Here is a 15684-nt window from a genome sequence, read left to right as displayed (position 1 = left end):
ATTGACCGTCACATTATAACGCCCCCACGGCTGAAAGGGCAAGTATGTTTGGTGCTACGGGGATTCGAACCCGCGACCCTCAGATTACGGGTCGAACGCCTTAACCCACCTGGCCATGCCAGACTGGTGCTGTACCAGCGGGGACAATACTTAACATAATAAATCGAAGATTTGTCCAAAATAAATTACAATATGTAGAAATAGTAAAACTAAAAAGATTAATATTGCACCTTAAACACGAATAAACTATTTCAGTACAAATATTAAAGTGTCTACGTATAAGATACACGGTGGACATAGCGATCCTCCCCTTCTAAATTGGTCCGGCATGGTCAGGTGGTTAAGGAACGCGACTCGTAATCTGAGGGTCACGGGTTCGCATCCGCGTCGCGCCAAACATGCTCGCCCTCCCAGCCGTGGGGGCGTTATAATGTGACGGTCAATCCCGCTAATCGTTTGTAAAAGAGTAGCCCAAGAGTTGGTGATGGGTGGTGATCACTAGTTGCCTTCCCTCTAGTCTTACACTGCTAAATTAGGGACAGCTAGCACAGATAGCCCTTGAGTAGCTTTGTGCGAAATTCCAAAAGCAAACAAAACAAATCAATCCCACTATTCATTGGTAAAACAGTAGCCCAAAAGTTGGCGGTGGATGGTGATGACTAGCTGCCTTTCCTCTAGTCTTACACTGCTAAATCAGATACGACTAGCGCAGATAGCCCTCATGTAGCTTTGCGCGAAATTCAAAACAAACAAACAAACAAACCCCTTCCAACTAGAGAAACGAGAACATTGTGTCGTATTTCACATAACCGTTTCGTGTGGAATTATTTATATGATCAAAAATTAACCCTCGGCACATTGTAATATTTCAGGCTGATTGAGTAATAATGCAAATACAGAATAACCACGTGGAAAGGTTTTCGAGTAGCTTACTATCTTTCTTTTCACATCAATATATGCAAGTTTTAATTTTTTTTTCATCACAAACAGAACATACATTGAGTGTATGTTAATACGTGATACTTATACATACATTTTTATGTTTTATTTTTTTATTTCACAAGTTTTGTAATTTAACCCTTTTGCTGTTTGACACAAATTCGTGATCTACACCATGAAGCTTCTTGACATATTATATGAGCTACATAATTTGAATTAAAACGTTTTAGTACGTTTATTAACTAAAGTATGCTCACGACTGTAACATTTACAAAATCTGAGTATCATATGTGATACTGAAACGCATTGAGGTATTTTTATTTTGCCACGTTTTAAGTATCATAAATGATTGATTGCCATAATTCTAGAGTGCTGCATCTTGGTCACTAGGTCACTTGCGCCATATTTTTCTGTATAGTAGTATTTAGAAAAAATTGCATTCCTTTTATATGTCTAGTAACAATCAGAGATTCTGAAGGGTTCACTTGATTCTATAAATTCCATTTTTAATATATTGGCCTCGAGTACCACGTATGATACTCAAACCTGTCACTCGAACCACTCGAGTACCAGTTTTGATACTCAAAACAGTGAAAGGGTTAATGGTTATCTCGTGAAAATACCTAATTTATTATTTGTTTGTTTTTTTATTTCAACTGTATTTTGATTACCTCAAATGAAACTTAAGTGATATAATTAGATAAAACTATTCAATCTCTCATAATTTTGCTAAATGTTATTCTACATACAATATAAATTGGGTTATTTAATAGTTACTGTTTTAGTTATTATTTTGAAAATCTCCTAAAATTATCTACAAATTATCACAGTTGAAACGTTTAAAATTTTTCTTATATTTGTTACATTACGATTTTTTTACATTGATATTACGAAACAATATTTCGCTAATGATCGCTATATTTTTTCTTTATGTATAGTGCCGGCTTAAATAACCGCTTTTTCTTATAATTTACTATTGCTTGGAGTGATATATAAATGATATATAAAGTGATATATAAATGCTTAGCTCAACGTACTGACACACACTGTTTTCCTTGCTGCTTACTACTGTTTGAAGCCAGATATAAATGTGCAACTCACATTCAATGTATCGTTTCTCTCGTTGCTTACCCCTTTTTGGTTTCAGATATAAATGCTTAGCTCAACATAGTAACATATACTGTTATGTTTTCTTAATGGTTATTAGTGGTACGACTAAAGTATAAACTATTAATTCAACATACACTGTTTTTATTGTTGTTTACTAGTGTTTAACATCAGATTTAAACGCTCGAGTCAATCTACTAATCATCAACTATTCAGTTATATTGTTGTTGTTGTTGTTTTTTCAGGTTTCTGTAAATTAGCATGCAGTTTAGCTCTCCATTAATAATAGTGTAAAAACTTAATATTGTGTTTCAGTAGCAAGAAATGAGAGTTTAATAATAAAGATGAAGACGGTTGACATAACACAAAACATTTTATTTTCAAGGATTGGACGTTTCGGAATAAACCTATATCATCTTCAGGAAAATCTGAAAATAGTGCCGTAAGGATATATATTAACTAATGTTATTAGTAGTAATAACAACTAGTTTAGATAGATATTGGGTGAAGGGGTAAACGGAAGAAAAATAGATTATAGAATATATTACAAAACAGTTGAGTTTTAACTGTGTGGTTTAGTTTGGTTTGAATTTTGCGCAAAGCTACACGAGGGCTATCTGCGATAGCCGTTCCTAATTTAGCAGTGTAAGACTAGAGGAAAGGCAGCTAATCATCACCACCCACCACCAACTTCTGGGCTATTCTTTTACCAACGAATAATGGGGGTGAGCGTCACATTATAACGCCCCCACGGCTAAAAGGAGCGAGCATGTTTGATGAGACTAAGATTCGAACCCATGATTCTCAGAGTGCGAGTCGAGCGCCATAACCACCTGTTAATGCCTGGGCACCCTTGTTGGTTGTTATTCACTAAACATTTTATGTCTTAGCATGAATTAAAAGTTTTTAACTCATTACACGAAGCCAAAGTTGATTGCAAATAAATAATAAACGTTTTATTTTCACAAATTAAAATAAAGAGTTTATATGTCTGTTCTTTTAATTTGTTCTGGTGTAGTTTAACGCGATAGAGTGGATAAAATGGTACAAATCGATAATATGTGAGCAGTTTAACTTCAGACATAACTCCTACATCTTATTTATGAAGCTAAGTGGCCAAAAACACGCAATACTTGAATCAAGAACAGTCATGCAACCTAAGCTAACATGTAAATAAAAATATAACATACAAACTTATTTTTAAGTATTTTGACCCTTGATTTAATGTTAATATATGTGTATGTGCGATATAAATTAAGAAAAAATTAATGATTTAGAACAAAAACATGTTTTGTCATAATTTTGTCTAATGAGCTTTTATATATATAAAAAGAATACTGTCTTTCTTTAATCAACAACAAAGAGAACACCAGTAAAAGTATACTGGAGATACATAAATTGATTCTAATTAAAACGTATAAGATTTAAAAGACTGTGAAATCACCAGACAATAAAAAATGATCAGTTAGGCTGCGAGATCACTGCAAGACTGAAGGTCACTAGAGTGATGGGTTGTTAGGTGTAGAGTTAAGCTAGGTACTCTAATGGAATAATAGAACAGGGAGTTTAATTAGCATATTGTTACTTCGTGTCATGAGCCTCTTTTACATAAATCACGCTAGGTGGCGTCTGTTATCTGTGTGCTTTTCTCGGTCTATCATCACCAGGAAGTTTCACGTTATGCACATTCAAATGATAATAATTTTATAACAGTAGCAGTTATAATTATCTTCTTATCATAAATGGCCTTAATATCAAACGTATCCATTGTCCAAAATTTAATCACAAGATCCAACAGAATATATCCAAATTACAAACCTTAAGAATTTATGAGCTTGTGGGAAGAATTATAATAAAAATAGAAGCGTCTAATATTTGGTTATAACTAATGAATTGGGTAAATTTAGAATATAAATGTTATATGATTACCAGGGCCAAATAGATTTAGGTTCCGCATTAACCACATATACAACCTTCAGTTCTTTACACGCAGTTATGGAAAAGGAGATAATATTGTATGTAATATTGTATTATATCTTCCAGCTGTTGGTTCACAAGTTCAGTTTTGGAACTAAAACAGACTCTCCATTCTCTGGAACAACGAATTATCAAAAGTATCTTATAGTAAAGGTTGATTTGGTTCTTCACACTACTTAACGAACAGCTGGTTACAGATCTTGTGTGAATGTGAAACCAGACCAAAAGATTTCCGCAATAAATATATTACTTCAAATATTTTAAACTAATTTTATCGATACCAGCAGCTAAACCAAGGCTCTCCCCCAGTGGTACAGCAGCATGTCTGCGGGCTTTCAACACTAGAATCCGGGTTTTGATACCCGTGGTGTGCAGAGCACGAATAACTCAATGTGCAGCCCTGTGCTTAACTACATACAAAAAAAAAACAAAGCTAATTCAAATCAACGGCGAAAACTTAAATCAGGCCCGAACTTAAGTACTGATTAGAAATTTAAGGTATTTCGATAGATTTTAAATTTAGTACAGTGGATTGTAACTAGATAAATTATACTTTTTGTCTGCTATGTTGTTTGGTAAGTCACCTAGTACTACTCAAAAGAGCAGTTGTACTGAATGTATATTTTTCTTAGAAATGCACTTATCAGCTTACGAAACTTTGAAAAACTCTCGCTTGATTGATTCAAGAAATCTAAGACCAACCCATATTCACGTGGAAGTCTCGAGCTCGATTGGTTTAAGAAACCTAATATCAACACAAATTTCCATGGAAATCTCACACCTTACTAAATTAAGAAACCTAATACTTCAATACATATATCTGTAGAAGCCTCACCCGATTAATTTAAAAAGCCTAACACCAACATATATTCCTTTGAACATCGATTGGGCTGCCCTGGAAAACAGTTGTCGCAGATAGCTTTTTCCTGGAAAGTTTCTTGTTGTTGTTGGTTTGTTTGTTGAATTTGATAATTATGTTATGAAGAAATAAGACCAATTTTATTAACTTTGATTTCCATAGAAATATGCTGCTTATTTAATTTTTTACGGAAACCTTTCTTAAATCATATATCTCAGAACGGCTGGTATGGGTATTAACACTTTTACTGATAAGGAGAGGGCAACATGTCGACCTTCCTAGGTAATCTTCAGGTTAAGAAAGAGAGAATTTGAACGTGACCATTGATGGACACGTCTTAGGGTTTGGTTTGGTTTGGTTTTATGAATTTCGCACAAAGCTACTCGAGGGCTGTCTGTGCTAGCCGTCCCTAATTTTGCAGTGTAAGACTATAGGGAAGGCAGCTAGTCATCACCACCCACCGCCAACTCTTGAGCTACTCTTTTACCAACGAATAGTGGGATTGACCGTCACATTATAATGCCCCCACGGCTGAAAGGGCGAACATGTTTGGTGCGACGAGGATGCGAACCCGCGACCCTCGGATTACGAGTCGCACGCCTTAACGCGCTTGGCCATGCCGGGCCACGTCTTAGGGACGAGAGTATAAACGAGTACTGAATTATAGGGGACGTTGCAATTGGATGTTAGATTATTAATTAGTATAGGTATAAAGGTGCTCCTTTATATTGGTTTAATTTTTATTTTAGTTGCTGTATAAATAGGGCTTCTTTGATTTTTCGTTTGTTTATATTTGTTTCCCTATTTAATATCTAGGTGTTTTCTATGGTTATGTTGTGTTTATTTGATTTGCAGTGTTCAAAATCGTGTAGAGGTGTTTTTGTTTTGTTCTTTGAATTTGGTTTCCATTTTGCTGCTTGTTTCTCCAATATAGAGGTCGTGGCAGTTGAATTGTATTTTATACATTATGTTGGTGTTGTGTTTGTAAGTGTAGTTTTTACATAGTATGGACTTTAGTTTTGTACCTGGTTTTTGAATAAATTTGGTGTTTACTGGAATGTTGTGTTTTGTTACAAGTTTTTTCCTTTTTTTTTTTTTTTGCTGATGTCGGGAACATATGGTATGCAGCAGTATAAGGTTTTGTAGTTTGTTGTATCTTGGGATTTATTGTTGTTTGTTTGTTGTTGGTCTAGGTGTGTGCGTATGATTTTTTTTCCACGGTTTTCTCAGGAAATTTGTTGATGTTGATGAAGTGTTGTTTTATTTTGTTGATTTCGTCGTTAATTTTATCAGGTGAGCATAGTTTTGTGGTTGTGTTTATTTGGTTTCTTAATATGTTGAGTTTTTGTTTCGGGTCATATGCTGAGTCTCAGGAAGTGTATAATCCAGTATGGTTGATTTTTCTGTGGATTTCTGTTTTGAACTGTGTATCAGTTCTAGTGATCTTGAAGTTAAGAAATACTATTTGGTTAGTTTTTCCTGTTCACAGGTGAACTTAATGTTGGGGTGTATCGAATTAACATGATTGAAAAGAACTGAGTGTGTGTTCTGTACATGTGATCCAGCAGTTTTATCATTAAGAAACCTGTACCAGTACAATGATGGGTGTAAGGCTGAATTGATTGCTTGTGATTCAATCTGTGTCATAAAAATGTTGGCTACAACTGGTAACATGGGATTCCCGGACTTAGGCCATTTGTTTGTAGGTAGTTTTGGTGGTAGTGAATTCTATAAGGGTTGCTAATGGGTTAGGGTCTTGGATATAAACTTCTAAAGCTATCTTACAGACTTCAGTTGTTGGGACTACTGTGAAGAGGAAGATTACATCGAAACCGTCCATTAAGGCTTTATGGTTTAGTTGATTAAGAACATATTTAAAGATGAAAGAGTCTTTGAGAAAGGAGGCAGCTGATGTTACATATTTAGAAAATGACCACGTTATATATTTACAGGGGATGTAGTTAAATTATCTATAGGTCAACATTATGGGTCGTAGTGGACAATTTGGTTTGTGACGTTTGGGAGGTCCATATAGTTGTGGTGTGTCTTTGCTTGTCAATAAAAGTGTTAACACGCATACCAGCCGTTTTGAGATACATCTTTATTTCAAGTGGGTTTCTCGTAATTCAAAATTTATTAAATCACACTAACGGCTTATAAGTAAAATGTTCAAAGTCCCGTTCCGGTCTTGAGACTTCTTCCTCCATTGTTGATCATGTTCATTCTTATGACCATGATTATGTACTTCTCACCTATCACCTCCTCCATTGTTCATCATGTTCATTCTTATGACCATGATTATGTACTTCTCACCTATCACCTCCTCCATTGTTCATCATGTTCATTCTTATGACCATGATTATGTACTTCTCACCTATCACCTCCTCCATTGTTCATCATGTTCATTCTTATGACCATGATTATGTACTTCTCACCTATCACCTCCTCCATTGTTGATCATGTTCATTCTTATGACCATGATTATGTACTTCTCACCTATCACCTCCTCCATTGTTGATCATGTTCATTCTTATGACCATGATTATGTACTTCTCACCTATCACTCCTCCATTGTTGATCATGTTCATTCTTATGACCATGATTATGTACTTCTCATCTATCACCTCCTCCATTGTTGATCATGTTCATTCTTATGACCATGATTATGTACTTCTCACCTATCACCTCCTCCATTGTTGATCATGTTCATTCTTATGACCATGATTATGTACTTCTCACCTATCACCTCCTCCATTGTTCATCATGTTCATTCTTATGACCATGATTATGTACTTCTCATCTATCACCTCCTCCATTGTTGATCATGTTCATTCTTATGACCATGATTATGTACTTCTCACCTATCACCTCCTCCATTGTTGATCATGTTCATTCTTATGACCATGATTATGTACTTCTCACCTATCACCTCCTCCATTGTTGATCATGTTCATTCTCATGACCATGATTATGTACTTCTCATCTATCACCTCCTCCATTGTTGATCATGTTCATTCTTATGACCATGATTATGCACTTCTCACCTATCACCTCCTCCATTGTTGATCATGTTCATTCTTATGACCATGATTATGTACTTCTCACCTATCACTTTCTCCATTGTTGATCATGTTCATTCTTATGACCATGATTATGTACTTCTCACCTATCACTTTCTCCATTGTTGATCATGTTCATTCTTATGACCATGATTATGTACTTCTCACCTATCACCTCCTCCATTGTTCATCATGTTCATTCTTATGACCATGATTATGTACTTCTCACCTATCACCTCCTCCATTGTTCATCATGTTCATTCTTATGACCATGATTATGTACTTCTTATCTAGCACCAAAACTTGCATTGTAATAAACTTAAATAAAACATGGCAAAAACGATCTTAGATTCACACCAAACTTCTCCAGATCCTCCAACATAAATGTCAATTTCGAAAGTGACGTTTAGGTAGATCAGGGCACCCAAGTCCATTAGGACAACATCGAGGGACTTGTAATTATAATGTCAGGTAGAATTACTTGTGGTTCTAGTTTATTTGGCGACCTTTCTCGTAAAACCAGTCGTTTATTTCGCTTTTCGGTCATAGAAGCTCGGAACTTGTGCCCCATGAACCTAGTTCAACCTGAAATCATTGTTTAATATATTTTTTCTCGTAAAGACCTGTTTATTTGAAGTTAGGCACAAAGCTACACAATGGGCTATCTGTGTTTTGCCCACCACGGGTATCGAGACTCGGTTTGTAGAGTTATAACTCCGCAGAGTTATCACTGTGTTAACGGGGAGCACGTAACATACTGTCGAGTGATTTTACAGTAGTTATTATGTCTGTCACTGTATTAAAAGCTATAATTTACAAGATCTGTCAATTTTATGGAGAACCTGAAATGCCCCTCTCCGACATGCGCATCACTGACTCTACATCATACAACAATTTTGCAATGTGTACTGTTATTCAGAAAATGTGTTTAGGTCTCAAACTGTATGTCTATTGATTATTAAAGTACCCGAAGTCGGTTGTAAACCAAATATACGAGTGATAAACACATTGTCCGTCGTACCATTTGCAGCGGCACACCACTGTATTAGCATTAGCAAACCTTTTTTTATATATAAAATTAGATTAACATTATTTTATAGCACAAAATGGTCTTAGTGGATTACCTGACTTACATCGGCTTTCTTTCTTTACTTCTAATAAGAAACATTAATATCAGAAGTCACAATGTATACAGCACGTGAAGTTATTTATAAAAATACGAAAAAGAGATTTGTTCAAAGTAACGTTTTGACATAGCTCGTGACATATCTAGCATGCTAATAGTCACGAATCGTTTCCACATAAATGAATGCGTGATTATTCAAAAATAATACACATAATTTAAGTAAATTGCAACAAAAAAAACACACACAAATAAAAAAACGCGGTGGATAAGTTTCTAAGGCAGCAGAAATAATCATAGAAGGTTTCAAACTCTCTTCTTATATGAAAGGAATATTCTGAGATTAGAAAACCTTTACAGTAGTTTAGGGCTTTGGTAATTTCAGTTTGTTTTTCTCGTCCTCATTCTGTATTCAACAAAACTATTTTATTACGAAATATTAATGTTATAAGTTTTATTGTTTATTGGTTTGGTTTGTTTTGAATTTCGCGTGTAGTTACACGAGGGCTGTCTGCGCTAACCATCCCTAATTTAGGAGTGTAAGACTAGAGGGAAGACAGCTAGTCATCACCACTCACCGCCAACTCTCGGGCTACTCTTTTACCAACGAATAGTGGGATTGACCGTCAGGTTATAACGCTTCCACGGCTAAGAGGGAGAGCATGTTTAGTGTGTCGGGGATTCGAATTTATTGTTTATAGTACATTAAATTGTTTATGACAATGCCAAAACATTTGGCCTGGCATGGCCGAGCGCGTAAGGCGTGCGACTCGTAATCCGAGAGTCGCGGGTTCGCGCCCGCGTCGCGCTAAACATGCTCGCCCTCCCAGCCGTGGGGGTGTATAATGTGACGGTCAATCCCACTATTCATTGGTAAAAGAGTAGCCCAAGAGTTAGCGGTGGGTGGTGATGACTAGCTGCCTTCCCTCTAGTCTTACACTGCTAAATTAGGGACGGCTAGCACAGATAGCCCTCGAGTAGCTTTGTGCGAAATTCCAAAAAAAAACAAAAAAAACAAACAAGCCAAAACATTTGTATAGCTTACAAGACAGTACGTGTTCATACTACTGTGACACTTATATGAATCACACTCTTATAACACAGTGTTTGCTTTTGACTCTTTTTGTCAACATCGAAACGAGTGAACCTGAAAAGAATGTAAATTCTTTTAATAAACGATAAAAACCTAGTTTAAAACCAGTGTTATGCCGACGTATCTAGAGGATATTTTATTGCACAACTATATTACATGAAGATCTACGCAGTTTGTTATAAAATCGTAGCCCAAAATGTTGTTGTCAGTGCACATGCAAAAATAAGTACGTTTTGTGACTAGGATATCAAGTTTTATGTTTGTTTCTAATTAAACACAAAGCTACACAATGGACTATCTGTGGTTTGCCCACCACGTCTTTTGAAACCCGGATTCTAGCGTTGTAAATCTGCAGACATACAATTGTGCCAATAGGGGCACCAGAACAACAAAATAAAAACTTAAGCACTTCTAAAGACGGCCGTAATATAACCTAGCGATTACGGTACTCGACTCGCAACCTGGTGATCACGGGTTCGAATCCCAGTAACTAAGTATGCTCTACTTTCCTGAAGGAGGATCGTTACAATGTAACGACCAACCTTACTGTTCATTGATAAAATGAGAGTAGGCGGTGGGTAATACCAGCTATCTGTCTTTCCTCTAATTTTCCGCTTTAAAATTAGGGACGGCTAGCGCAGATAATCCTCGAGAATCTTTCTAAAAATTCAGCACAGAAAACAATCAAAGAAACTAATGAATACCTCATCTTTGTGGCGTCGTTAACAAAACTAAGTGTAGTTTTAAAGTATTCACGTATCTTTGGCAAGTCACGATATTTAAAAGTTGAACCACATATTTTCTTTGCAGGAAAGCTGAAATGAATTAAGTATATCATAAAAATAATATCGTATTTCGCGCCAGATTCGGGCTCATAAAATTGATGAATTGCGTCTTGCTACTTGTAACTTGGTTGACCTATATATCATAAACACGTATAATCATGGCGGTCAGAAATTACCTGTCAAAATATTTTAAAATGAATTATTACATTTCGGCCACATTTCTTGATTGACGTCACAGCCATAGTTATAGTTATACCCGGTTTAATTCTTTGTTTGGTACAATATAAGAAGTCTTACTTCTCATTTGTTGGTTTTTGTTTCTGTATGTCCCTGCAGAATTGTTGTTGCCGTGGGGACACGCTAGAATGTTGTCTTGGAAAAAGAACCTCATCATATCCTCTAAATCATTCTGCACACGATCATGGAAAGTAATAATATTTCAGCCAGAAGCTCCCAGCGGTTGCTAAGTTAATCTGGGTTCTGAATATTGCTGACAGAGCCCAGAGTAGAAACAAAAGAAAACTGAACTGATATTTTTTGCAGTGTCCAGTACTGTTCAATCATCGTAGCAAGCTATATAGTGTCATCTGTTAACGTTATTGAAACTTATATGTGAGTTACAAATAACAAAGAGACTAAATACAGACCTTCCAACAAATACGAATCACACCCCCCATGATGACGACCCAACTCATGTTTTTCCCGATGGATTAAAATTGTGCAACAGACGTTTAAAAAAATACAGTTGACATTTTAGTGACATCACTGTTATTGACATCGAATTAATAGTGGACATTATACGTCTTTAGATACAGATTATTAAAACACTGACTTATCTATCTTGCAATGAAAAAAATGTTGATAATCATTGAAGTTCAAATGGTGGCATAATTTGCCCCAAATTATTCAATAGTACAAAAACCATGCTTTGTCAGTGTTTAATTTAAGCATAATGTAAACTACTAGGAACAGTAGTGACACAGTACACAAAACAGTTAAATAATAACCATTTGTAACAGTGCAGTTATGTCAAACCATAACCATTGTTAAGAAGAGAGTTAATCACCCTCTTCAATTCATTGTTACCGAAACTCTGCATCTGGTAATCGGATGCATAGTTTGCTTATGACTGGCTATGAAGTCCACATCATATATACACATATAGTGGTCTCACACAGTCTTGGCCTTCAAGTGAGTCACACAGTTTAAATTCCATGAGTTGGCCTCTGAAAAGATATTTGCATGTTACACTCACGTGACAAACACAGACAGTTACAACAAGATACGGTATTTTGGCAACAAATGTCGTTATGAAAAAGTGTAACTGCTTTTAAATCAGTGTTATAGTCATTCAGATACGTGGACAAATAGAATATCATTCATAACACAAGAAGATAACCGTTATATGTTGAGTTTGGTAATTGTAAGGGACATGCTTTGAGGCTGAATTAAATGTTTGCAGCCGCATGTGAATGTTACATCAGTGTAGTGACGGTTAGAAACAGACTTTCCAAGGCCATTCTCTATGCGAAACATTCAAAATGAGATTTACTTCTCTGTAAAGAAGACAGAGGCTAGCTTACCTGCAGTGATGCCAAAATCACAGCGGGTGAATTACTCATTAGGAGAGAATCTGTAACGAGATCGAATATCATTTTCTTACAGAAAAGTGACGCATATAGTAATGGTAAAAATATAGTATGGGCAAAACAAGGTATCTGTAGATTAACTAACCTGGATATCCTACAGAATGGAACCATTATTACCAACATTGTAGACATCCATCGTGCGATTCATTGGAGCACCATATGTACGTACAATTAATCCTTGCTTCAGGCTAATATGTAATAACACCTTAAAGAAGAGGATATTAAACTTAATGTAATGGTCTACTCATTCAGAAGTCTTGTAACCCCATCGCGAACGTATAGTAAATCCTTGGAAGACGAGTCACATTCGTCAAACTATAGTAAATCCTTGGAAGACGAGTCACATTCTTCAAACGTATAGTAAGTCCTTGGAAGACGAATCACATTCGTCAAATGGTTCCAAACATCAAAGGAAACTGGGAAGGAGATTTCTCAGAACAGTGGTCGAGGATATCTCATGACCTTATCAACACTGCACATCGATGCCAGCCTGTTTTTTGGTATTCGTGGTGACCATACCTTATATCTAAGATTACATGATGAATCGCCAGCTGCCAAATTTGGATGAAAGTGAAAAGGGATGGTTGGCATTACTTCATCACAGTGATTTTGTGTTGTTATGGTTCAGTTATCCTGTAACTGTTTAACGAAGTTTAGAATAAGCTATAGAGTCTCGATTGTTGAATTTTATTTCTTATTATATTTTCAAGACCTGATACGTTTCACATACATTTTGTTTTACTCCATGTTATTTATTTGCTAACATGGTTGATGTTGACATTCAATAAAGTCCAAATAATATTTGTATATCTATGAGCCAATACTCAAGTAAAATATTTTGTGTATGTTACAAATTAAACAAGAATTTCTTAAGTATGTTAAGGTAGAACATTTCAGATAATGTTGTATGTTTGTAATTCACACAATACAGGTTCTCTATGTCGTCCTACTATTTTACAGCTGACTCCAGTTTTCTCCTGGCTAATGCCCAGATTGTGGACTACCCTATTGTATACTGCTCGGATACCTTCTGTAAAATAGCGGGCTACAACCGGGCCGAGGTAATGCAGAAGTCTTGCCGATGTAGCTTCATGTACGGCGAGCTGACAGACAAAGCCACCATTGCCAAGATTGAACAATGCCTTGAAAGTCAGGCCTTAGATCAATTTGAAATTCTTCTTTACAAGAAGAACCGTGAGTGTATTTGTCGTTGTCAAAAATACGCAGTTTTAATAAAATTAGTATAATCTGTCATCTATTTCCCGTTGCTACGCATGAATATAGCAAATTTATAAAAGTTTGTATTTCTATAGTCTAGCCGGTTATTTGTTAACATATTTATTATTGTCTTTTGTTTCCATTTTTTGCACTATTCTTCAGTTAAATGGTTTAAAAATCTCCAAATACTCTGGGATTACTAGCAGGTAGCTAAAGAAACTTTGATTACATGGGATTAGTTACAGACTAAGTTTTATGGATTTTTGGACTTCACATGTGTGTGTTTTTCTTATAGCAAAGCCACATTGGGCTATCTGCTGAGTCCACTGAGAGGAATCGAACCCCTGATTTTAGCGTTGTAAATCCGTAGACATACCGCTGTACTAGCGGGGGACTAGACTTGACATTAAAAATACTTTTTTCTTGGCTAAGCCTTTTATGAGAACAAAACCATCTGTCATAAAATAATCTAACCTAAAATAGTTCGATCTGTTAGCTATTATCTTTTTAGTATATAACAGAAAATGGAACCTGAACGATAAAGAAAACACCTAATTTTATACTGAATTTGAACAATTAGTTTTAGAAATTAATGCTACAACTAATCAAAAAATAATAATTTTATAAATTAATGTTACAACTACATGGTAGCGTATCAGGAAGTAAAAATTTTAAATGTTGAAAAAGTAATGATTTAAATACAAAGTCTGACAGATCATAGAGAGAAAACATCTTTACAGCTGGTGTTCCTTAAGTATCCATATTGTGTATAGTTTTATTTCAGTCATCCTCTTTAAATATCTTTTTATCTGGATTCAAGCAACAACCTATGATGCTAGAATAATTGTAGAGTTTTCAAACACCTTATAATATTGTTTCCAGTTCTCTAATTTAAACACTGTAAATATTAACTCACGCTGCAGTTCTCTAATTTAAACACTGTAAATATTAACTCACGCTGCAGTTCTCTAATTTAAACACTGTAAATATTAACTCACGCTGCAGTTCTTTAATTTAAACACTGTAAATATTAAATCACGCTGCAGTTCTCTAATTTAAACACTGTAAATATTAACTCACGCTGCAGTTCTCTAATTTAAACACTGTTAATATTAACTCACGCTGCAGTTCTCTAATTTAAACACTGTAAATATTAACTCACGCTGCAGTTCTCTAATTTAAACACTGTAAATATTAACTCACGCTGCAGTTCTCTAATTTAAACACTGTAAATATTAACTCACGCTGCAGTTCTCTAATTTAAACACTGTAAATATTAAATCACGCTGCAGTTCTCTAATTTAAACACTATTAATATTAACTCACGCTGCAGTTCTCTAATTTAAACACTGTTAATATTAACTCACGCTGCATTTCTCTAATTTAAACACTGTTAATATTAACTCACGCTGCAGTTCTCTAATTTAAACACTATTAATATTAACTCACGCTGCAGTTCACTAATTTAAACACTGTTAATATTAACTCACGCTGTAGTTCTCTAATGTAAACACTATTAATATTAATTCACACTGTAGTTCTCTAATTTAAACACTGTTAATATTAAATCACGCTGCAGTTCTCTAATTTAAACACTGTAAATATTAACTCACGCTGCAGTTCTCTAATTTGAACACTGTTAATATTAACTCACGCTGCAGTTCTCTAATTTAAACACTGTTAATATTAACTCACGCTGTAGTTCTCTAATTTAAACACTATTAATATTAATTCACACTGTAGTTCTCTAATTTAAACACTGTTAATATTAACTCAAAATGTAGTTCTCCAATTTAAACACTATTAATATTAATTCACACTGTAGTTCTCTAATTTAAACACTATTAATATTAATTCACACTGTAGTTCTCTAAT

At 35.2% G+C, this 15684-nt stretch overlaps 1 protein-coding gene across 1 annotated transcript in view; it reads left to right on the top strand.

Annotated features, from left to right (window-relative positions):
- LOC143228814 (potassium voltage-gated channel protein eag-like) overlaps window positions 1-15684 on the top strand; it is a 164772-nt gene that overhangs the window by 96901 nt on the left and 52187 nt on the right. Inside the window, 1 exon segment of the mRNA XM_076460186.1 lies at window positions 13552-13785. Within this exon segment, the coding sequence (XP_076316301.1) occupies window positions 13552-13785 (234 nt within the window).

Source organism: Tachypleus tridentatus, chromosome 1 (assembly GCF_004210375.1).
Source record: "Tachypleus tridentatus isolate NWPU-2018 chromosome 1, ASM421037v1, whole genome shotgun sequence".
Taxonomy (NCBI): Eukaryota; Metazoa; Arthropoda; class Merostomata; order Xiphosura; family Limulidae; genus Tachypleus; species Tachypleus tridentatus.
This window is presented reverse-complemented; position numbering and strand designations above follow the sequence as displayed.